This window comes from Anomaloglossus baeobatrachus, chromosome 6 (assembly GCF_048569485.1).
Source record: "Anomaloglossus baeobatrachus isolate aAnoBae1 chromosome 6, aAnoBae1.hap1, whole genome shotgun sequence".
NCBI classification, from domain to species: Eukaryota; Metazoa; Chordata; class Amphibia; order Anura; family Aromobatidae; genus Anomaloglossus; species Anomaloglossus baeobatrachus.
Genome location: NC_134358.1, coordinates 527,172,633 through 527,198,795, shown reverse-complemented (window position 1 = coordinate 527,198,795; position 26,163 = coordinate 527,172,633). Strand labels below are relative to the sequence as shown.

The 26,163-nt window shown below is 46.7% G+C and overlaps 1 protein-coding gene across 1 annotated transcript in view; it reads right to left on the bottom strand.

Annotated features, from left to right (window-relative positions):
* ABI1 (abl interactor 1) overlaps nucleotides 1–26,163 on the bottom strand; it is a 101,468-nt gene that overhangs the window by 2,729 nt on the left and 72,576 nt on the right. Inside the window, 8 exon segments of the mRNA XM_075315535.1 lie at nucleotides 379–564; nucleotides 2,774–2,860; nucleotides 14,392–14,568; nucleotides 22,230–22,302; nucleotides 22,304–22,331; nucleotides 23,021–23,161; nucleotides 24,704–24,804; nucleotides 25,542–25,556. Coding sequence (XP_075171650.1) covers nucleotides 379–564; nucleotides 2,774–2,860; nucleotides 14,392–14,568; nucleotides 22,230–22,302; nucleotides 22,304–22,331; nucleotides 23,021–23,161; nucleotides 24,704–24,804; nucleotides 25,542–25,556 — 808 coding nt within the window.

The following is a 26,163-nucleotide window of genomic DNA, read 5'->3' as shown; positions in this document are numbered from 1 at the left end:
CGACTTGCCCAATCAGGATAAATTGCCATGTGCAGAGTTTGTATTATGGATGGATCGGGTCATCCGTTCATCTGAATGGTCGCATGCAATTCTACATTTCCCTATAGCTGGTATCGCAGGGAAAATGATCGATCAAAAGCAATCTACCCCAGCAATAGCGCAAAGTGGTAAGATTAAGGGCTTCCACGCCCCAACTAAAAACGGCCACCTTTGGAACAAAGACGACGCATAACTCCTTAGCATTTACAACTGACTGTAGACACCACATGGCTACAACCAAAGGACACCAAGACCCTTTTCTCATCACCCACAATCTAACTCTCCCTTGGAACGCATTTTACAGACATCAAATGTTTTGAGAACCACCAGACCACTCACCTTTCTCAAGATACGTCTTGGGAGCCCATATTGGATCTCCATCTGCGTAAGGGTCATTGTATTGGACCACGGCGGCTTCTTCTTCCTCGTAGTCTACAGGTGGCGGTGGTGGGGGAGGAGGAGAATCATCGAACATTGGAATCTCATCAGGCGGGGGCGGAGGAGGAGGAGTAGGACTATCGGCAACTTGAGAAGAGATTAGGGGAACATTGTAAGTATCAGGCATGAGTGAACTGTAGTTTAACGCTCTATTTAAAAATAAAATAAAAAAATTGTTCATCAGCCGGTACGTGAAAGTGTTAAACCCTTCATGGTAATATAGTATGGAGACGACATGCGATAGAGATCATGCATCAGCCACTGCTAATAAGCGTCCTCACACCCACAACTTTTTGATTGGCCGACTGCGGTCTCTCCCGTTCCCTCAAAAGACGTGGTCATACAGCTCCTCCAAACATAGGCTAACCCCCGATGGTGTCCATCTCACCAGCTAAGACCCTTTATCTCTCAACATGTCCTAACGTCCCTTCATCTGACTGAGCATAGGGTATCCTAACATTTTCCACCCCATCAGAAGGTCAGCCAGTCCTTCCACCATCGGTGTATGGCCACCTTAGGACACATGAACAAGATCTGCTGACTAGTAACAAGTCTAAGCATCTGCAATCTCCCACTCGTCACTTTCATTGAAACCTTGTAAGCAACAGTCACGAAAATGAACTTTAGAAATCCGGTATGACCTGAAATGCATCTCACGAGACGTTGAGCGCACACTCACACCAAGTACGAGGACACTGTAAATTCTGGCACTGGATCAGTTTTGCAGTATGTGTGCAGTTGCCATTAAAAATCGCATTTACTTTTTCTAATGGGACTAAAGTGAGCTGTTCTGTAACAAAACTGAGTGAAGCAGCGTCGTCTTCCTCGCTCAGAGCAAGAAAATATCAGCGCCCTTATCATTGGAGTAGCTAGCAGCCAATCACCTGCCTGTACTAATGACCGCCTCTAAATCTGAGAGGGGGGGGGCGCCACCTCACCTCTAAATCTGAGCTGGATGGTGCCTCTAAATCTGATCAATTTGGGGGGGGTTTGTCTCTAAATCTGAGCGGGAGGGGGCCTCTAAATTTGAGCAGGGGAGGCCTCAAAATGCCACAAATCTTACTCCAGCAGGGACTCGGGTAGGCTTTATGGTAAGGTGCACACAGATGTGTACGCCACCAGTGTCCAGGCGTGCCACATCTCTAAGGCTGGTGTGAACTACACCGGTCTGTATGTATGAGGCCCTTTTGGGGTTTTTGTTGTTTTTTTTTTTAAAGTAGATAAACATTTTTTTAATTTTTGTATTCCAAAACTCAAATGTATTCCCCATCCCCCATATCAATATTGTATTAGAGATCACATTTTTGGTTACAGACACGCAAATTTTTTTTTTTATTTTTTTAAATGCATGCTGATAAAAATAAACATCCACACAACAGCATATCTCCTACTTTGTCTTTTTTCAGACAAACAATTTTAATTTTTTTTTTTTTTTAACTGCAGTATTTTTACGGCGTATTAAGCCCATCAGACATATTGGATGCTGTCTCTGGCAGGGTATAAAAGGTACTATTAAGTCAATATGAAAGTACGGCACGGTTCTCATGATGCAATATAGGGTACGGGGTTAATTTCAAGTTACTTTGATAAAAAAAAAATATATATATAAAAAAAAAAACAAAAAAAAAACAGCAAGTTAATCTAAAGTGAATTTCTAGTCAAAATGCAAAGTTGGCCATGAAATAGTAAATCAGAAATTAGTGTTATGTTAAGATGGCCGCCACAGAAAAATAACTCAGGAAACGGAACAGAAGTGATAACAGAACGTGCAGCCGCTGTGCCAATAAAAAATGGGGGAGATAAGAAATTAAAGGGGAGTGTCTAGTAAAAAATTTATTTCCTATCTGTACAATAAGACTGAGTTCACGTCCAGTAATCAGAACGGATTCAGCAGTAATCAGTTGATCAAAAAAAAAACAAAAAAACAAAAAAAAACAAACCCTTTAAGGGCAACAACCAATATGGCTGCACTTCCTGTTTTCATTTTTGTCAAAGGCCACAGGAAAGAATGTCAATATCTTGTAACGCAAAGCAATGGTAGTCACTAAACTATGGCAGCTAGTTTAACATTTGATTTACTGATTTATGGCCAAATTTTAAATTTTCAGTGGAAATCCACTTTAAAGAAAAAACGCTAGAATGAAGCCAAATAGCATGCGGATTTATAGCCCCCAGTGTGAAAGAAGCTCCTAGTAGACCTCAAACTACTAAAACCTGAAGAAGCTACCGGCAGCCATGTTTGTAGCCATGCAGAGAGTGAAGCTGGTGCTCCTTAGCAGTGCGTGGAAGGACTTACTGTTTTCTTGCACCCTGGCCACGAAGCCTGTGAGCGGTATCTGTGGAGTCAATTGAGGCATTGGGGGAGGGGGAGAAGCGATAGAAACTGGAAGCAGCGACATCACAGTGGAGACGAAAAAAAGAACAGGTGAGGAAAGAAAAAAAAAAAAGACAAACAAGCGGCAGTAAGTAACGAGGACCAAAAGCGGCAACAAGTTACAAATTACAGGGGAAAAAAAAAAAAAAAACACACCAGTGCACATTGGAAAATAAATTAAAAAAAGTGCCAGTTCAGGTGTCATTGGTGACAATTATGACAAAGTGAATTAAGAAGACGTTTTCAATAAAAACTGAAGTCATAAAAGTTTACGATTGACCCCCTATTCATGCGCCGTCATGGTCAAAATAAAATGGCTTCCAAAGAACTATGGAATAAAAAAAAAAATAAATAAATAATAATTACATGGATTATGGGAATGTAAAAAAATTCAGAGATTTTGGAATCAAGTTAGGACATTTGTTCCTGCAACATGGGGAATTTCTAGTGATTTAGAGTTAGGGTATGTGCACACGTTGCTTTTTACCTGCTTTTTACCTGCTTTTTTGCTGCTTTTTCTTCTGCGCTGTTTAATGCCAAAATGGATGTGTTCTTCTATTCAAGCAAAGTCTATGGGAATTTGGGTTTCTTGTTCACACTATGTTGTTCAAAATGCTGCCTTTTTGAGGCAGAACTTTGGTCAAAAACTCAGCTTTTCAAAGAAGCAACATGTCAATTGTTTTTGCCATTTGGGTTTTGCACTGCAAAGCTGAGTTTCTTTTTCGCTCCTAATTGGGAGACCCAGACAGTGGGTGTATAGCTACTGCCCTCTGGAGGCCGCACAAAGAACTACACTTAAAAGTGTAAGGCCCCTCCCCTTCTGGCTATACACCCTCCCGTAGGAGTACAGATTCCTCAGTTTTAGCTTTGTGCGCAAGGAGGTCAGACACGCACGCATAGCTCCATTGTTTTTTAGTCAGCAGCAGCTGCTGACTATGTCGGATGGAAGAAAAGAGGGCCCATACAGGGCTCCCAGCATGCTCCCTTCTCACCCCACTGTATGTCGGAGGTGTTTGTAAGGTTGAGGTACCCATTGCGGGTACGGCGGCAGGAGCCCACATGCTGATTCCTTCCCCATCCCTTTTTACAGGGCTCTGGGTGAAGTGGGATTTACCGGTCTCCAGGCACTGAGACCGTGCTCCATCTACAGCCCCTGGAGAAGATGCTGGATGGAGCGGAGTACATCAGGGACATGGCCCTGCTTCCTCAAGGTACTCTGTGTCCCCGTGCATTTGGCGCTCACACCGCAGCATGCTGGGTGTTGTAGTGCGCCGGGGGACATCAGCGCTACGGCGCTTGTGCCATGGCCTCATTCAGCTTCGCTGAAGCAGGCACACTTCTAGGAATCGGTCGCGCCGGCCGCTGGGACTGCGGCGCGGCTGGCACTTGTGGTGCGCCGGGGACTTCAGCGCGGCCCGCGCTTTTACGGCGGCCGCGCTGATAACTCGAGTCCCCGGCTTTTGCGGCCTGCTTCCGTTCGTTCCCGCCCCCGGACCTGCCAGTCAGGAGAGGGGCGGGACGCTGGCCACGTCTAGGAATCGGTCATGCCGGCCGCTGGAACTGCGGCGCGGCTGGCACTTGTGGTGCGCCGGGGACTTCAGCGCGGCCCGCGCTTTTACGGCGGCCGCGCTGATAACTCGAGTCCCCGGCTTTTGCGGCCTGCTTCCGTTCGTTCCCGCCCCCAGACCTGCCAGTCAGGAGAGGGGCGGGACGCTGGCCAGTGCATCAGCGCTGAGGGCTGGAGTCGTTTTTACATACTCCAGCCCTCACAATCGGCACAGAGGGGACACTGTTTCCCGCACTTTTGTTTGGGAACTCCCACGGACCGCCCCTCTCCACAGACGCCGGCAGCCATTCCTGCTGACACGCTGAGCTGCAGAGGGGAGCCGGGGAGACCCAGACAAGGAATCTGCAGCCTCTTACCCGCTATTCAGCGGGCGGTAAGCAGCCCTCAGGGCTCACCCCCTCTTGTGCCAGTATTATTCTTAGTATTTTGTTTCTACAAATACTTTGTATTGCATAGCGCTGGTCGCCCTTTGGCTATAGACTCTCTCACATTGCAGAGAGCCAGCAGCATGTCGTCCGTAAAACGCAAGGGTGCCAAGGCACAGACATTATATGCTTCCTGCACCGCTTGTGGGACTTTTCTACCGGCAGGCTCCACGGACCCCCATTGTGTGCAGTGCTCGGCCCCTGCGGCGCTTGCACAGTCGGGACCTCTGCTGGACGTGTCCCAGGGTGTACCACCTGTGAATGCTGTCCAGGTGACAGGAACTGAGTTTGCAGCTTTTGCTGACAGAATGTCTCTCACTATGTCACAAATTCTTGACACATTGCGAGCTAGGCCTGTACTTCAGGCCACGGACACTGTGCAATCATTGCCCCCTGGTCCCCCTCAGCTCCAAGCTCCGGGACGGGCATATACACCTCAGGGTGAAGACTCTGACTCGGACGATGGCCCCGGGCAGCCTAAGCGGGCTCGCTATGACGGGCCTTCACATTCATCTCAATGGTCAGGATCCCAGCGAGATGAATCTATGGGTGATGAGGCGGACGTAACTGATCAGGATTCTGATCCTGGGACCGCTCTCAATCTAGATACTCCAGATGGTGACGCCATAGTTAATGATCTTATATTTAACATCAATAAGATGTTAAATATTTCCCCACCAGCTCCTCTTGTGGAGGAGTCAGCTTCGCAGCACGAGAGAATCCATTTCAGATACCCTAAGCGTACTTTAAGCACTTTTCTGGACCACGCTGACTTTAGAGACGCAATCCAGAAACCCCACGCTTATCCTGAAAGGCGTTTTCCTAAACGGCTTAAAGATACACGCTATCCTTTTCCCCCTGAGGTGGTCAAGGGTTGGACCCAGTGTCCAAAAGTGGATCCTCCAATTTCCAGGCTTGCAGCTAGATCCTTGGTTGCAGTTGAAGATGGAGCGGCACTTAAAGATGCCACTGACAGGCAGATGGAGCTCTGGCTGAAATCCATCTATGAAGCGATTGGAGCGTCATTAGCGCCTTCTTTTGCGGCCGTATGGGCACTCCAAGCTATCTCAGCCGGGCTTGCGCGAGTTGACTCCGTCACACGTGCATGTGCCCCGCAGGTAGCACCATTGACCTCGCAAATGGCGGCATTCGCGTCGTACGCGATTAATGCTGTTCTTGACGCTACAAGCCGCACGGCAGTGGCGTCAGCCAACTCCGTTGTTTTGCGTAGGGCCCTGTGGTTGAGACATTGGAAAGCAGATTCTCATTCCAAGAAGTGCTTAACCAATTTGCCTTTTTCTCGTGACCGATTGTTTGGAGAGCGTTTGGATGAAATCATCAAACACTCCAAGGGTAAGGACTCATCCTTACCGCAACACAGACAAAACAGACCCCAACAGAGGAAGGGTCAGTCTGGTTATCGGTCCTTTCGAGGACCGGGCAGGTCCCAATTCGCCTCGTCAAAAAAGACTCAAAAAGACCAGAGACGCTCAGATTCTTGGAAGTCTCAGTCACGCCCAAAAAGGACAGCCGGAGGAACCGTTGCCAAGACGGCGTCCTCCTGACTTGCGGTCTCCGATTCCCACACCCGCGGTCGGTGGGAGGCTTTCCCACTTTGGCGACATCTGGCTGTCACACGTCAAAGACCGTTGGGTGAGGGATATTCTGTCTCACGGGTACAGGATAGAGTTCAGTTCTCGTCCGCCAACTCGTTTCTTCAGAACTTCACCACCAGACTGAGCCGATGCTCTGTTGCAGGCGGTGGCCGCTCTAAAGGCGGAAGGAGTGGTGACCTCCGTCCCGCTTCAGGAACAAGGTCACGGTTTTTACTCCAATCTGTTTGTGGTCCCAAAAAAGGACGGATCGTATCGGCCCGTCCTGGATCTAAAGTTGCTCAACAGACACGTAAAAGTCAGGAGGTTCCGGATGGAATCCCTACGCTCCGTCATAGCCTCAATGTCTCAAGGAGATTTTCTAGCATCAATAGATATCAAGGATGCGTATCTCCACGTGCCGATCGCACCAGAGCATCAGCGTTTCCTACGCTTCGTCATACACGACGAACACCTACAGTTCGTAGCGTTACCTTTCGGTCTGGCAACAGCCCCCCGGGTCTTCACCAAGGTCATGGCAGCAGTAGTAGCTGTTCTGCACTCGCAGGGTCACTCGGTCATCCCGTATCTAGACGACCTGCTTATAAAGGCACCCTCTCAAGAGGCATGCCAACACAGTCTGAAGGTGGCACTAGACACTCTCCAGAGTTTCGGGTGGATTATCAACTTTCCAAAGTCTCATCTAACCCCGACCCAATCTCTGACTTATCTTGGCATGGAGTTTCATACTCTATCAGCGATAGTGAAGCTTCCACTGGACAAGCAGTGCTCGCTACGGACTGGAGTGCAATCTCTCCTTCAGAGCCAGTCGCACTCACTGAGGCGCCTCATGCATTTCCTAGGAAAGATGGTAGCAGCAATGGAGGCAGTCCCGTTCGCGCAGTTTCATCTGCGCCCTCTACAATGGGACATTCTACGCCAATGGGACGGGAAATCGACGTCCCTCGACAGGACTGTCTCCCTCTCTCAGACTGCCAAGGACTCTCTGCGTTGGTGGCTTCTCCCCACCTCATTGTCACAGGGAAAGTCGTTCCTTCCCCCGTCCTGGGCAGTGGTCACGACGGATGCGAGCCTATCAGGGTGGGGAGCGGTGTATCTCCACCACAGGGCTCAGGGGACGTGGACTCAGGAAGAGTCCACCCTGCAGATCAATGTTCTGGAAATCAGAGCAATCTATCTTGCCCTGCGAGCCTTCCAACAATGGCTGGAAGGCAAGCAGATTCGGATTCAGTCGGACAATTCTACGGCGGTGGCGTACATCAACCACCAAGGGGGAACACGCAGTCGCCAAGCTTTTCAAGAAGTCCAACGGATTTTGACGTGGGTGGAAAGCAGAGCGTCCACCATATCCGCAGTTCACATCCCAGGCGTGGAAAACTGGGAAGCAGACTTTCTCAGTCGCCAGGGCATGGACGCAGGAGAATGGTCCCTTCACCCGGACGTGTTTCAGCAGATCTGTTGCCGCTGGGGGACGCCGGACGTCGATCTGATGGCGTCACGGCACAACAACAAGGTCCCAGTTTTCATGGCACGGTCTCACGATCACCGAGCACTGGCGGCAGACGCCTTGGTTCAGGATTGGTCGCAATTCCGACTCCCCTATGTGTTCCCACCTCTAGCATTGTTACCCAGAGTTCTCCGGAAAATCAGGTCCGACTGCCATCGAGCCATACTCGTCGCTCCAGATTGGCCAAGAAGGTCGTGGTACCCGGATCTGTGGCATCTCACGGTAGGCCAACCGTGGACACTTCCAGACCGTCCAGATTTGCTGTCTCAAGGGCCGTTTTTCCATCTGAATTCTGCGGCCCTGAACCTGACTGTGTGGCCATTGAGTCCTGGATCCTAGCGGCCTCAGGTTTATCCCATAAAGTTGTTGCCACAATGAGACAGGCTAGAAAACCATCCTCAGCTAAGATCTATCACAGAACGTGGAAGATTTTCTTAGCGTGGTGCTTGGCTCAAGGGTTTTCTCCCTGGCCATTTGCATTGCCAATTTTTCTTTCCTTCCTGCAGTCTGGGTTGGAAAAAGGTTTGTCGCTTAGCTCTCTTAAGGGTCAAGTCTCCGCGCTATCCGTATTCTTTCAGAAGCGCTTGGCACAGCTTTCTAAAGTACGCACGTTTCTCCAAGGAGTTTGTCATATCGTTCCTCCTTACAGACGGCCATTGGAACCCTGGGATCTGAACAAGGTTCTCATTGCTCTCCAGAAGCCGCCTTTCGAGCCTTTGAAAGAGGTTCCCCTTTCTCGGCTTTCACAAAAGGTAGTTTTTCTTGTGGCGGTCACGTCTCTTCGAAGAGTGTCCGAGCTAGCGGCGTTATCTTGCAAATCTCCCTTCCTGGTATTTCACCAAGACAAGGTAGTACTGCGTCCAATTCCAGAGTTTTCTCCCAAGGTGGTTTCTTCCTTTCATCTCAATCAGGATATCACTTTACCATCTTTGTGTCCGCATCCAGTTCACCAATTTGAAAAGGGTTTACATCTGTTGGACCTGGTGAGAGCACTCAGGATTTACATTTCTCGCACGGCGGCTCTACGCCGTTCTGATGCGCTCTTTGTCCTAGTCGCTGGTCAGCATAAGGGATCGCAAGCTTCCAAATCCACCCTGGCGCGGTGGATCAAGGAACCAATTCTTCACACATACCGTTCTGCTGGGCTTCCGATTCCATCTGGACTGAAGGCCCATTCTACCAGAGCCGTGGGTGCGTCCTGGGCATTGCGGCATCAGGCTACGGCTCAGCAAGTGTGCCAGGCGGCTACCTGGTCGAGTCTGCACACGTTTACCAAACACTATCAAGTGCATACCTACGCTTCGGCAGATGCCAGCCTAGGTAGACAGGTCCTTCAGGCGGCGGTGGCCCACCTGTAGGAGGAGGCTGTCTGACAGCCCGTTCATGTGGTATCTTTTTACCCACCCAGGGACTGCTTTTGGACGTCCCACTGTCTGGGTCTCCCAATTAGGAGCGAAAAAGAAGAAGGGAATTTTGTTTACTTACCGTAAATTCCTTTTCTTCTAGCTCCAATTGGGAGACCCAGCACCCGCCCTATTTGTTCTTAGGGTTTCGTTTTTCGGGTGCACATGTTGTTCATGTTGTTTCTTAAGTTCTCCGATCGTGTTATCGGATTGAATTTGTTTTTGAAACTGTTATTGGCTTTCCTCCTTCTTGCTTTGGTACTAAAACTGAGGAATCTGTACTCCTACGGGAGGGTGTATAGCCAGAAGGGGAGGGGCCTTACACTTTTAAGTGTAGTTCTTTGTGCGGCCTCCAGAGGGCAGTAGCTATACACCCACTGTCTGGGTCTCCCAATTGGAGCTAGAAGAAAAGGAATTTACGGTAAGTAAACAAAATTCCCTTCTTTTGACCAAAGTTCTGCAACAAAAAGGCAGCATTTTGAACAACATAGTGTGAACAAGAAACCCAAATTCCCATAGACTTTGCTTGAATAGAAGAACACATCCATTTTGGCATTAAACAGCGCAGAAGAAAAAGCAGCAAAAAAGCAGGTAAAAAGCAGGTAAAAAGCAACGTGCGCACATACCCTAAATGGTGTGGATTTTTCACACCTTTGAGAAAGCAGTAAGAGGGGGTCTGGACACGCAGGGACAGAAGAAATTTGTAATACTACATGACATAGCCAAACGATGTATTTTAAAACACTGGATACACAGAGAGAGCCCATCCACGAAGGAAGTCATCGACGAACTACTGTGTTTCCCCGATAGTAAGACACCCCCGATAGTAAGACGTAGTGAGGGTTTTGGGGGGGGTCGGCTAATGCAAGACGTACCCCGAAAGTAAGACATAGTAAACGGAAATCGTTATTTTTTTTTTCTCTTTACAGTACCGGCCGAGCGCCCAGCTGAGCGCCCTGACACGCCGGCGGCCGAGCGCCCAGCTGAGCGCCCTGACACGCCGGCGGCCGAGTGCCCAGCTGAGCGCCCTGACACGCCGGCGGCCGAGCGCCTAGCTGAGCGCCCTGACACGCCGGCGGCCGAGCGCCTAGCTGAGCGCCCTGACACGCCGGCGGCCGAGCGCCCAGCTGAGTGCCCTGACATGCCAGCGGCCGAGCGCCCAGCTGAGTGCCCTGACATGCCGGCGGCCGAGCGCCCAGTTGAGAGCTGTCACATGCCGGTGGTCAGGCGCTCAGTCAAACGCTCGGCCACCGAGAAATGTTGCAGTAATATTGTCCGTGGTCCATCAGGACCACGGACAACATACAAAAACACGCAGCCTCAGTGCCCTTATGTGCAGCAAGTCCTCATACGGTACATTGCATGGAGACTTGCTGCGATTGCTGTGGGATTTTTTTTCCAATATAAGACATACCCCGAAAGTAAGACATAGTGGGACTTTTGGGGGTAAAAAGAATGTAAGACACTGTCTTACTTTCGGGGAAACACTGTACAAAACCTATTGAGACTAGAGAAAATGGCAGCGGAAAGGGACAAAGGTTGACAGGCAAGTTTTTTGGGAGATGGAGAAACTTTATTGAACGCCAATTTACTCCGGGAGAAATAAATAATGTGATGGCGCCTTATACACAGAGTGGTATCTCCTGAATGATATCCAAGACAACTTGGGTAAAGAATCATCCAGTAGTGGGTTGTGGAGCGAGGAGAAGATGAGCAGATAAGGGTATATCGAGACACGTCAGCAACTACGGAAACACTCAGGGTTGACACTGGTTTTAACGACCTAAATGACCTGTATTGTTTATGCCATTTCTTAAAATCTTTGTTTTGGTTCAAAGTGTATCATCGTTTACCAAAGATCAGTATGGAATTTCAAAAGGAGGCAATATCCCCTATTATGTTTTATTCTGTCAGAGGAATGTTCTTCTTTTGTAACCATGAAGGTCTTTGTTATGTTTATAAAAATTGAAAAAATGTAATTAAAACGTTTGGAAATAAAAAAAAAAAAAAGAAGATGTATGGTTGTTTTTAATATTCAACTTCAGTTTTTATTGAAAGGATAAACATGACAAAGCGGTCCGCTTCCATCACTGGGGGGAGACCACAGCAATTTACCAAATGAGGTCCTGCAGTACCCTGTTATGACCAGCAGATGTCACCGTTGCCTATAGGGAGGCTCAGGACCTTATGGTCGCACAGTCATGGAAGCAGGTCCACGAATATTAGCAGCAGACGGTTAAATAAAAACATCAAATACACTTTTTTTTCCCCCCCTTGTTAAGGAATTGCAAATAATCAGTCCAGAAAGGAATTAAATTCACAGACCAGATATTGAGAGTCATTACTAAAAAGGTCTTCAGGCCAAATAGCTTTGGTTACTGATCACTGTCAGCCACTTAATCCCATCACTGACCAATCAAAGACCCACAAAATATGTTGGGGGTGAGATATGGAGATTCCCCAAGATGGGGAAACGACAATGTCCTCTTACATTATGTCCATTAGGGGACGGCAGCAATATTTTTTAGCATTTTTATCCTACTTAACTCCTTTATTAAAAGGGAACCCGTCATCAGATTTTGGCCTTTGAAACTAAAACTATCACCTTAACTTAAGCAGCGCCTGTGCTGCATTCCATTAAGGTGGAATATAATGTGCCTCGGTGAAATTAGTGAGGGCCTCTGAAGTCTGAACACTGCAGCGCCTTTAGTGTAACCATTATTGGGGTCCCAGAGTCCCGCACCTTTACTAAATAACCCTGAGAGGATCTAGAGGAGCTGTGGATTACAATACGCAGCCTTCCCGGGAGGAGGGATTATGGGCTACATTCTTTAAGGGGAACCTCTCACCACATTTTGACCTTCTAAACTATAACTAGCACTTTAAGCAGCGCCTGTGCAGCATTCTATAATAAGGTGCACGTTACACCCTGACCTCCCCATGTAGACCCCAAAAATACCTCTATAAAATCTCCCGCCCTGCATGTAAATTGCCCGGTCCAGTCCGATGGGCGTCCTAATCTGCACCTCCTGTCCCTCCTTTCGACGCCCTCCTGTGCTAATTGTTGTAGATGCCTTGGACGCCATCCACATAGGCGGGCAAAATCTCCATATTCCAGTCTCACGCACTTCGCTCTGCCCTGTTGAGGTCATAGCCGAAAACATAGGTGAGCATGCGCAAACCTGCAAGTTGTCTGCAGAGGTGCGATATTTTGCCCAGCAATGGCGACGACATTACCCGCTTTATCCACATCGTCAGGGAAAAATTTTGCGCCTGCGTAGAGAACTCGCCAATTCGCGCAGGCACACCTATGTTTTCGGCCCTGCCTGCAATAGGGCAGGGCAAAGTGTGCGAGCCAAGAAAATGGAGATTTTGCCCTTTATGTAAACTGTCCGGTCTGAAGGGCATCCTAATCAGCATCTGCTGTCGCCTTCCTCCTGTCCTGACTGACGTGGGTGACGCCTTGGACGCTGACAACATAAGTATGCCTGCGCAGGCCGATGAGTTCTCTGCGCAGGCGCGGGACTTTGCCCGGCGAAGTGGGTGACGTCATCCACATTGCCGGGCAAAATCTTGCACCTGCGCAGAGAACTCGCCGGTTCACACAAGCACACCTATGTTTTCGGCTTTGCCCACAATAGGGCAGAGCGAAGTGCGCCTGTGCGAGCTGGGAGTATGGAGATTTTGCCCACCTACATAGATTGTGTTGAAGGAGTCATCCACATCAGTCAGCACAGGAGGAGGAAAAAGGAGGGACAGGAGGCGTAGGTTAGGATACCCATCGGAACGGACAATTTACATAAAGGAAGGGAGTTTTTATAAAAAGGTATTTTTGGGGTAACGTGCACCTTCATTGAATGCAGCGCAGGCGATACTTAAGGAGCTAGTTTTAGTTTAGAAGGCCAAGATCTAGTGACATGTTCCCTTTAAAGAATGCAGCCCATAATCCCTCCACCCGGGAAGGCTGCGTATTGTAATTCACAGCTCCGAAATTCTCTCAGGGTTATTTAGTAGAGGTGCGGGACTCAGAGCACTGCAGCTCCTTTAATGTAACCATTATAGGGGTCCCAGACTTTCCGACTAATGTCACCGAGGCACATTGCATTCTTCTATAAGTGAAGAATCGCTATAAATATAAGGCCCAAATATTACACTCAAAAGGTTTTTGACTTATCTCCAGGAAATCAGTTGCTCCGACGACTAGATAGAAACAAATGCCGCGGGACACAGCACACAAATATGCCGACATACACTGCACACAGCAATATGACGAGAGGGGAACAGGCAACAAGTGGGCTAAAGTATCAGCAACGGATTCAATAAAGGTTATTGGTGAGGGTCCATGGATCTCTGACCACCACCAATCCCCCCAATCTAAAGTGCCCATGATTTTCATGGAACAGCAGCATGACAACTTTGTGGGAAACTATTACCTAATCCCACAGGCTTTTTCAGGAAATTTACGTATCGGACTGCTCTAATGCGACTTCACACTAACACCATGGACCAGGACTATTCATCAGTACTCGGAACGCTGCAGCCAATTACTGACTGCAGTGGTCACATGACTGATGAGTGGGGACATCATTGGGATGCCGACAATCCGTCACAGCGGCCTCTGTGGTCGAGTGACTAATTGGGTGGGAGGATGTCCTGTCTATCACAGTGAACTCCAACTAACGGTTAGTGATGTGTTTTTTTTTATGACTATACCCAATATCTGCCCAATTTTTGAGAATTGCTCCTGGCTTGTTACAATGAGGATGTAAGGCATTCGAGGCTGAGAACCAGTCTTACCCGTGGGCAAATATAAGGTATCATAGCTCAGCTACATCTGACTAAAGCTGCAGTACCCGGCACCACCCATGGACAGGAGTGGTGCCGTTACCATTGACGTTCCAATGACATTTCTAGTGCTTCATATATAAACAGAACTAAGCAGAAAGATCACCCAATAAATAAAGCCCAAGGCATAAAAAAAAAAAAAAATAAAAATAAAATGTAAAAAGCAAAGCACAGGCTTACTTGAGTTTTGGGAATACAGAGGCCCGCCGTTGATATGAGGTTGCCCCGAGAACTGAGAGGTGACAGAAGGCGTCCGTCTGTATCCCCCAGAAGAAGCATTAGATGTAGCAGAGTTGTGCCGAGAGATCTGCCTTGCCATTGAACCAAACTGAGAGCCGGGCGCTGGGCCACCACCAACTGCAAAGAATGAGCCGAGAAGAACCCCACAAAGAAATACATTATTACTACTCTCCATTATACGGAGCGGAGACACAACGCAGAGCCTCAAAACAGCAGCACGAATATCTGCAGAGTCCGCTCGAACCGCGGCACATTATAGAAGACATAGGTTGTATAGCATGGCGGCACTGCCCTGTATGATGCAATCGTCCTGACATCATAACCACCGCCCTGCACGGAAAGACGCTGGCAGAGAACGTCAAAAGCAATGTGGTCACAAAGGGCACAGGGCGTCAACACCAACTTTGTAACATGCACATGTATCACAACGTCAAAGTTGGATTGGACTTTGCACCTGGGCGCCATGTTTTGAGGATGCGAGAGCATGCGATGGTACATGAACAATACGCTGAGAATAATCACCCGGGACGGAACCAGAGTCTGAACTCCATATTTATAGGGGAAAATAACCTCTGTTATTTGGTGAGAGTCTTATTCTTTTGGGGTTTTTTTAATTGCCTTTTTTGCAGAAGAAAAAAAAAAAATAGAAGGCTGCAAGGATTTGGTTTTTTTCCCTTGGGTGGTGCGGGGGGGGGGTTTAATTCAACAAAGCAAGTCTTTGCCTTCTTATAGGACTAAAGAAGGGACTATCCAACCAACAATAGGAGCGGCAAAGCGCCCCCCCCCAGCAGGAGCGGCAAAGCGCCCCCCCCAGCAGGAGCGGCAAAGCGCCCCCCCCCCCCAGCAGGAGCGGCAAAGCGCCCCCCCCCCCCAGCAGGAGCGGCAAAGCGCCCCCCCCCCCAGCAGGAGCGGCAAAGCGCCCCCCCCCCCCAGCAGGAGCGGCAAAGCGCCCCCCCCCCCAGCAGGAGCGGCAAAGCGCCCCCCCCCCAGCAGGAGCGGCAAAGCGCCCCCCCCAGCCGGAGCGGCAAAGCGCCCCCCCCCCCCAGCCGGAGCGGCAAAGCGCCCCCCCCCCCCCCCCAGCCGGAGCGGCAAAGCGCCCCCCCCCCCAGCCGGAGCGGCAAAGCGCCCCCCCCCCCCCCAGCCGGAGCGGCAAAGCGCCCCCCCCCCCCCCCCAGCAGGAGCGGCAAAGCGCCCCCAGCAGGAGAATAAGGCACATCCAAAGCATCAGCCAATTGCTGCAGGTTTGACTTTGGAAACACGTTATCAATGAACAGTGGAGCCTTCCATATGTTGCAATTTTAGATGACAGCTATACAGAGTACGTAAATTACTAGATCTGATGCCATGAGCCTAGATATACGCTAGGTAATGTGTCCGGACACAACGATTCTTAGGATCAGCCAACCATCTAATGCTGGCCTCTCGACGCTCCCTGCCAAATATCGGAGAAGATGAGCATCAAGTGGTACTCCGCTCTCCGTACAGAGAACACATCAGCTATCGGCTAAGCACTCATGTGTACGGGGGAGGCGGAGGAGAGGAAAGTTGGTCATACAAGCATTTGGCCAACCGTTATCTAATGTGTATGGGAGATTTTAAAATACTTTTTACTGCAGCTTATGGACAGTGGAGTCCCAAGCTAGTACCCCACTAATATCATCCAAATTCCCAAAAGATCATTGTTTTTGTGGTTGTCTCATGAAGATAACCATTTCAAAGTTTGCCAAAACATGCTAAACAACCATTTCTCTAAACCGTCCCACCTATACACATGTATGCTCTCCTCAGATGAGCATGCACATGTTCTCAGAGGATAGAGGGATGTAAGCCAGAGATGGACAGCTGACAGTGGCTTATCTACCTGAAAATTAAAGGATCAGCTGAACTCCAACTGCACAATCCTGATCTCGCCTAAAACCAGAGGATATTTGGGAGGTTCCTATACACGAGAGTCTTCCCAAAATCCATGGGATATAAGCGTATAGCCATAACTACTAATAAAAATAAATGCTGTATAGAATAAAATAATCAGGAGGAGACTGTCCGCTTATGTTAGTCCCCCGGCTACAAATTTAATGGGGCCTTTTATTGGTTGTAGTCACTCAAAGCTTTGTGTAGAGGTTCAAGTTCTTGGGCTACAAAACAAGAAAAAAAAAAAAAAAAAAAAAATCGGAGCACAAAGACTCTGGTTCCCGCTTTTCGGTAATTATTCTCATTACAGAGCATTTTATATTGTAGTTAAATATACAAATGGATCACGGCATCTAATCCATCACCAGGAAATTAAGACATCTGGAATTAGCAGTTTTAGATTCATGCAGAATAATTTATTTCTCCGCCGGATGAATGAAAACATCTTGAACACTTTCCTTCTTGCCAGGTTCATAAAGCGGTTATTTCACAGATTAACACTGCAGAGATGAGAGCAGATCCCGCACCTCTGTGAGGGCGAGTGTCGGGTCAGAATGATGGGACTTTCTCACAGATGATGTACTTGTAAGTCCCGGTACTAGTAATACTGGAAGTCATTACTTATTTAACAACGCTCTAGAAAAACGCTGACGGCAAGGAAAGTCCACAAGACGTTTTGCAAAGCCTCTAAAGTGAAATGTGATTGAAGGAAACCCTTGTAGGACGAACTCCGGAACGCTGAAGACGTGAAGTGCTACATATCTTATCCCTGAAGACATGGAGGGGGTAATACATCTCTGCCGTACATCAATGGGTCATGAGGCATGCATCATATTACGCAGGATGTTCACATCCTATGTGGTGACATAACGGTATGTGGTTTAAGGGGTTGCTCACTTCTGCAACGGAAATGAGTAGTGTCAATGGCATACACAATTGTCAGGTGTGCGCGGGGTCGTAATGTCATCCGTACCGCTCACCTCTGATGCGGAAGTGAGCAACCCCGGGCAATCCCTTTAAAATCCCAAATTTAGTGCTGCTATTGTAACCTATGGGGAGGCAAATATGGCTGGAAAGACATCCAGCAGAGCCGCCATTTTGCCGACCATCATGTCACAATGACATTATATTCACCGTCACTGGTAGTAGCACAATGGTAAGTAACCCTAGCCCAAATAAATGGTATTCTGACTGCACACAAGCGTCTCTATTACACATTGTAGAGTTCTGTGACTTTAATAAATGAGGCCTAATGTATAATTAGAAAGTGTCTAAACAGGAAAACTGGTTCCCATAGCAACAAACCACAACAAAGCTTTCAGTTCATAGACTGCTGTGGTAAAATGAAAGCTGTGCTGTGGTGGGTTGCTATGGGTAACAGTTTGTCAGACATGTGCAGTCAAAAGATTAGAGGTCACATTAATTTCATCTGACAAGGTAAGGCCGGTGTCACATCTGGCATTTCACCGGATCCGGCACGCATGGAGTACATTCATTTACAGTGGAAGCGCGGTACCATCCGGTTGTGTGCTTCATGCACAACCGCATATGTCCGCATGGTGTCGCACTTCCACTGTAAATGAATGTACTGTACTGCATGTGTGCCGGATCTGGCATCCGGTGAAATGCCGGATGTGTGAAACCAGCCTTACAGGGCATTGTATGATCATCCTGAAATTTCACCTGAAAGCCAAAATATCCCTAACTGTGTGAGTAGTGTATGTGCACTGCCCATATTATGTACTGGAATGGCTGGGGGATTTTCTATTTGGATTTGAAAAGGAAAATGGCAGCAAAGTGGAAGAGATCTGAGTAACTCAGCCATAAACTGCAGACATTTCCATGCAGAAATTTATCGGCTTTGCCAATTTTTAAAGGGAACCAGTCACCAAATTTGTCCCCTATAAGCTGCGGCCACCTCCAGAGGGCTCTTATATACAGCATTCTAACATGCTGTATATAAGAGCCCAGGCCGCTGTGTAGAACGGAAAAATCACTTTATAATACTTACCTAAACGGTCGGTGCAGACTGGTCAGATGGGTGTCTCCGTTCTCCAGTACCAGAGTCTCCTTTTTCGGCCATCTTTGTCGTCCTTTTTCTGAAGCCTGGGTGCATGACGCATCCCATGTCATCTACACTAGCCGGCATTGAGGTCCTGCGCAGGCGCACTTTGATCTGCTTTGCTCAGGGCAGATCAAAGTATTAGGTCTATGTGCGCACTAGGCCGTTTTACCCGCAGATTTACCCGCAGATTTGCTGCGGAAATTTGAGAAATGTCTGCAATCTTTGTGCAGACATTTCCCAGCAAATCCTATGAGAGAAAAAAAAAAAAAAAAAATAGCTGTGCGCACGCTGCGGATTTTTCTCAAGAAATTTCCTTGAGAAAATTTCTTGAGAAAATGAGCATGTCAATTCTTTTCCACAGGTACCTGCGGATTTCTGCAGTACAGCCTGCAAAAATCCACAGGGAACAACCTGCGGGAAAATCGCAGCAAATTCGCGGCTAATCCGGAAATCTTCCACTCCCAGAAGTTTCTCAAGAAATTTTCTTGAGAAAATTCACATTTCTAGTGCACACAAAGCCTTATAGTGCACCTGTGCGGGACTTCAATACCTGCTAGTGTAGATGACATAGGATGCGTCATGCACCCAGGCTTCAGAAAAAGGACGACAAAGATGGCCGAAAGAGGAGGAGTCAGTACCGGAGACACCAATCTGACCAGTCTGCACCGCACCGCCCCTTAGGGGAGTATTATAAAGTGATTTTTATGTTCTACACCACAGCAGGCCTGGGCTCTTATATGTTAGAATGCGGTATATAAAAGAGCCCACTGGTGGTAGCCAGCGCTTATAGGCCCCAAATCTGGTGACCAATCTTTCAATTTAAGTTGCCATTTGTTTTCAGGTGTGATGTGAATTTCCACTACAAATCCCAATTGTTAAGTTTTCCAGTTAAAAGAAAAAAAAAAAAAAATGTTTCGCTGTGTTCCTAATAAAAAAAAAAAAAAAAAATAATAATAATATAGGACTCCGTAGTAATATTCTAGATGCCACAATCTCCAGTTATCAGTCTTCAGGCTTGTGCTTGCCACAGGATAGCATTTTACATGTCAGTACATCGTGAATGTGCTTGCTGGGGGCTGGCTGAAAACTCATTTCAATATCTAAATCACTGCCTTCTCTATATACCTCATCAGAAGGGGGCTGGTTTATCTGCTGAAATAAGCAAAATCGGCCTCTGTACACACATCACTCATGACCGAGAGAAAGCAGGTGATCAGTGCTATGTGAAAGGGGCTGGCTGATTGCTCATTTCAATATCTAAGCCAGGACCCTTTGTAATAGTATATAAAAAAAGAAGGGGTCTGGCTGAGCTCACAAAGTCAACAAGCAGCCCCCTCCATACACCTCACTGATGACGAGGACAGCTCAGAGTTGTGTGTACAAGGTTGACTGCCTGCACTTTTCATTGGCTCAGCCAGTCCCCTTCTTTGTAATAGAGCGTGCATATAAAAAAGCGGCCGGGGGGGAGGAATATGGGGGGGGGGGGGGGGGGCGACGACATCTGAGCAAGTGAAACGAGCGCTCAGCCAGCCCCCTTCTTTGCAATGGAGCATGAATATAATAAGAGGGGCTGTCTGAGCAACAAACAGGAACTCAGCTAGCCTCCTTTATATGCATGCTCCATTACAAAGAAGGGGGCTGGGGTGAGTGCTCATTTCATTTGCTCAGACAGCTCCCCTTTTTTATATGCATGCTCCATTACAAAAGAGGGGGGCTGTCTGAACAAATTAAATGAGCACTCAGCCAGACCCCCTTAAAAAGGGAATCTCAACACCGGTTGTTCATAATACTCACCTAACGGTCGGTGCGGAGCAGACTGGTCGGATGTGAGTCTCCATTCTCCAGGTCCCGCACCTCCTCTTTCGGCCATCTTTGTCCTCTTTCTAAAGTTAGTATGGATGACGTCATACACTAGCCGACAGTGAGGTCCTGCCAAGCAGGGCAGATCACAGTATTGTAGTGCACCTGTGCGGGACCTCACTGTCGGCTAATGTAGAAGACGTCATCCACACTAACTTTAGAAAGAGGACAAAGATGGCCGAAAGAGGAGGCGCGGGACCCGGAGACTCACATCCGACTAGTCTGCTCCGCACCGACCGTTAGGTGAGTATTATGAACATCCGGTGACAGGCTCCCTTTATCACACACATACCACTGACGACATGGGAGAAAGCAGGGAAGAGCAACGCTGATATCTGGAGAATAAGGCACTTTTAATAAAACAAATACATTATCGTTGTTTTAGGAATACAGTGACTTTTTCCCACCTGGAAGACCCCTTTAAAGAACTTTATGATCTTTATCATGAATCACTGTAATTGTATCCCTATGTTCTTGTAGACAGAGGTTGTATGACAAAATTGAAGAAGTGGTTATAAAGATACATGCAATATAATGAGGCATCGTCAGAATGAATGACGTCACATATAGGCAATGCATGTATCACATATACGGATACACGCGAATGGTGATGGTATTCAGCCAGAAAAACTAACTTTCCTTCACTTCAGAGGCTTTTACACCAAATGACATTACATGGATTAGAGACATGATCAGTCGTGTGAGTCACCTATGGATCATTAACACCAGGAAATGAATCTACAATCATTGGTTACACCTTGAAACCACCATGGATTAATGTAGAAAGGCACCCATACTCCATGTTGTAGAAGTCTCACCTGGAGGAGGGGTGGAGGTGGTGGCGGTGGAGGAGTTGGTGGTGAAGGTGTGGGACCACCAGAGACACCTGGGGGAGTTTGGGTAGTGAAATAACGTGTATTGTCAGAACAGACAAAGGTTGTAAAGCGACGCTTTGTAGTCTCAACACATGATATGCAACAATCGGATACAGTGAATCTGAACACAGCACTTCATGAAATGTTTCCTAACGCACTGTGTAAGGTCCGCCGTACATTATACAATCCGAAGGATTAGAGGATGTGACGGATAACTACAACCATCTTTGTAGGAGGACAATTCAATCCATTTTTCGGTGGATCCTCCAAAGTTCGGTTTAAGATCCAAGGTCTAACCAAAGCTACATGTAAGAACATTTATAATGAAAACTTTTGGGGCATTGCACTGTACCACTACCAGCCCAGGTTTCCTTGATACCTCACTCTACTTGGCATATGCCCAGCTTATAAGTGGTCTCCATAACGCTCATCTATAGTGCTACATTCTTAGCAATGTTATTTCTTGGTCTCAAGAAGACCAACACACAATGGCAGGTTTATACCAATATTGGCCACATGACAATGTGCAAACGCTATCACAGACCATTCCAAAATCTCTATGTAACCACTGTTGGGTATCAGAGACCATTCCAAAATCTCTATGTAACCACTGGTGGGTATCAGAGACTAGTCCAAAATCTCCATGTTACCACTGACTGCTACCACAGATGATTTCAAAATCTCTATGTAACTACAGGTGGGCATCATGGACTATTCAGAAATCTCTATGTAACCACTGGTGTGTAGTAACTGGTCTTGGATATCGCTTTACCCCTTACTGCCCATACATCTGTCTGGCAGATATATTCTTGCAGGGCCTCGATCACTGGTTCTCAGGGCAAGGATTTGTGAACCAAAAGCTGCAAAGTATCTACAGGACAGACTCTAGGAACTGCTTCCCGACATGTTGATATTCGAGTCTAGATCCGCTCACTGAGCCTGTAATGTTCCCGCACTAACATCTTCAGTGTCTTTCCTCCCTAGTGTCACAATCCTAACATCTGAATGCTGTACAGATGAAGCACAGTGATTACGATGGCAACAAAAATCAGAACAAGCAGCCCTACCTTGCCCGATAGTTGGTGGCGAAGGGGTTGGCACAGCTATAGGAATGCCAATGCTGCTGCTGCCGCTGTTTTCCTCGACTTCCGCTCCCTCCGCTGCTTCCACTGTCAATGAGACAAAGCAAATTCAGATATAGCAGAACTATATGTATAGCTCGGCATTTACACAGTCTGCCTCTGTAGAGAACAGTACCCCAACCCAGGGCAGGAATGGTCAACGAGACCGTAAGAGTCCGGCATAAGCCGCTAGATTCAATGTTACATTATGCCCTACAAAACTTGCCCCTGCAACGTGAGAGAAAGCAGGTATGATTCTATACAAAAATATCTATGGATGCATTTTTATAGGTGTATCGGGGAGGGGGGGGGGGGGACAAAAAAAGAAAGAAAAAACAGTGGTTAAAGTTCCTCGGAGCACAATATATATATTTAAAAACTATAGCATTATTTCTTATATTTATTTTTTTACATTTTGTTACGCCGCCCCTTAGTTACTCCAAAGAAAATTTTAAAATTATTTGCTAACTGGGTGCTACCATCAACTTTATCAATAGGGTGTTTCGGTAACATTAAGCAAGTTGACAACTGATAAAGTATAAACAATATTTGCTAGCAACATGGTTCCTCGCATTCAATTACAGCAAGAAGGGATCAGGGATTAAAAGGAAATGCAACAAAAAAAAAAAAAAAAAAGTAAATAAAAATTTCTAAACAACTTTATTTTAGCTTTATTTACTGAAATCGAAAACCCACTTTAAGAGAAAACTGTTACCTGCTTGCGGGCGTAGACATACCTGTGTGTTCTTGGTCTCTGATTCAGTGAGGCGGTCCTGCCCGGACTGTGCTGACTGCCGAGCCGAGCCGGACTGGTCATGTAATCATTAGGAACCGTAGGAGGCTTGACGGGTTCCAGGGTTTTGTAAGGCGTATTCCGCCTGTAGAAATAAATTAAAAGACGGGTCTGTCACCCACTGCAGTTTCCAAGCCATAGTTAAGTATAGGACTGCAATAAGTATTTAAAGGGAAACTGTCTCCAGGTTTTTCCCTTAAGAGCTGCGGCCACCACCAGTGAGCATATTGCATAATATTATATATATATATATATATATATATATATATATATATATATATATATATATATATATATATATATATATATATATATATATATATATATATATATATATATATATATATATATATATACACACACACACATACATATATACACACATATATATACATATATATATACACATATATATACACATATATATACACATATATATACACACATACATACATACATACATACATACATATATACATATATACACACAGTATTCTAGAGTACTGTATATAAAGAGCCCAGGCCAATCTGTAGAACGTAAAAAAGCCCTTTATTATACTCACCTAGGGGGCGGTCAGGTCCGATAGGTGTTGCTGCTCTCAGTCTAGCGCCTCCTCCATTTTGTGCAGTTCCAGTTCTCCTACCCAGACCCATCCTGCGTCACTCAGATGCCTCTATTGCGCTCCCACGCATGGGCACTTTGATCTGCCCTGCCGAGGGCAGAGGGAAGTACTGTAATGCGCACAGGTGGGAGAAAAGGTCAAAGACCGCATGCGCACTACAGTACTTGGATATGCCCTCAGCTGGACAGGTCAAAGTGCCCATGCGTGGGAGCGCAATGGAGGCCTTTGTGAAGGACACCAGACATGTCATGCACACGGGGCTGGGCAAGAGGACGGCGACCCCACAAGATGGAGGAGGTGATGACCGAGAGCCACGACACCCATCGGACCAGACCCCCTAGGTGAGTATTATAAAGGCGTTTACATTATACACAGCAGCCTGGGCTCTTATATACAGAATTCCAGAATACTGTATATAAGAGCTCACTGGGGGTGGCCACAGCTCATAAGGGAAAAACATGGTGACAGGTTCCCTTTAAGAAGTCAACGGTAGACCAAAAAGGGGACACGATGTAAATCAGGGGAAATACGCAGGAAAGGTCAATATAAATAGGTAAAAAAAAAAAAAATTAAAAAAAAAAAAAGTGAGGAACTGATCAGTACATTGGAAAACAATTATAAAAATAAACATATTAATTCTATAAAAATTATTGGTAAGAAAGTGAATTGAATATGGCGGCGCAATATAAATACAAATTACTATAAGAGATGGGAACTTCAATTACTGACCCTCATTTCTCAGCCAGCAGTGTCTACAAATCAAGGGGACCAGATATGCCCAAGCATTAGACAGGCAGCCAGATTAATTTCAATAGGGAATGTGTACTACCTCACTTTACCTGCGGAAGCGCTGCAGGGTAAATGAACCGGTTTATCCAAGGATTACAGTTGATCGCTTGGGATCGTTGCGGCAGGATTACCCCATGATCAGCTGACCGCTTATGTATCCTTTATATAAAAAGGCTATCCAACCCCTTTAAAGCAATTTTCTTTTGTAGTCTTACCCCAAGGTTCCCCGACCCTGCATCGGTGGACTGGGCGGCTTCTGTGTTGGAGGATTGGTCCTGTTCAACGTTCCAGCTCTTGCTGCCTGGTTACTTCCATGCTGAATAAAGAAAACCGGCAAACGTCAAAAAACCCATTTATAGCATCACTAGATTGGTTATTATAGATTATATTAGGCGGTCAGGGTTCCCAGACACAGCTCAACGATGACGTAGGCAAGTAGCCTATAATATTTTTGTATTTATTCACCACCATCTCATTACCATCCTAACACATTTGTAGACAAAATTTTTTTTTTAAAATTTTTATTTTTTTGGTAAACTTTTCCAAAATAGAAATATTCTTGAAGTGTTGCATCTGGCAAATTACAAGAGATACTTGGACACACTTTTCTTTTGGGAACTAGTCAGCACGTTAACCTAAGGACCCCAATTACAGATTTCCTTTGATATTTTTATGGTGGAACCCCCCCTTAAAATAACACTACACAATTTATAGATTCATGGCAACTGTAGGAGATATTTTTTCCTTAAAAAGGCCTACAAACACACAAATAACGGTGGGACTTGTCTGGGAAGCCTTCCATAATAAAAATGCGTGAAGAAAGCAAAGAATTTACGAAATGCGGGAAGTGCTAGGATCAGGTTAGACTAATGGATGGCTATAACTATAAAGGTAAATGCATCAATGCTACACGGGCAGATCAAGCAGCGCCGAATATCCAGAGGGACGGGGAGGGGAGGAAAGATGGAAGGTGTAAAGGACGGATAGCTGGGCAGCCGCGGTTACTGACGCTATGGGATCAGATGGGATGAAATTACAAAGAGCGTTGCTTACCTTGGCTTTTAGCCACTTAATGATGGCAAAGGGAGAAACAGAAAGGTAAAGATTAATAAATGGTCACAATGAGAGGTCATTTATTAGACATACATGGATAGAATTCCAACAGATTCCTGTCTCTGCTCTTTCAACCAATCTACAAAGTCAAAAATCCATTGTCTACAACAGGGATGGACCAAATACTTTACATATCCAGACATTACTCCTGGAAGCCAGGAACGAGAAAAAAAAATAAATATTGATAGCCTATTCTAAGAAAAGTCCTTCAATCAATATTGGTTCTGTGGGATTCGCCTTACGGGAGGCCTAAGGCACCATCAGTCTGCAGATTTTCAGAAACTCCAGAAGACATATCATGCTATCCTGATCACAGACAATTATAAATATCTGATGGCTGAATATCCTACCCTTGAGACCAGCACAAGTCGAGAAGAAGGGTCCCAAAGATAGTCAACCTGTCTGGTGAGGTGGCCGTCAAGTCTTGCATCTAGACGGGTTGAGGCTTTGGGAACCCCTGTTCTTGATCTAGATAAGGGTCCCAAAAATGAGACCCACATCCTGTAGTTAGGTCTGAAATGTTTAGGATAAGGATAGGACCCTATCAACAGCATGGCCTATG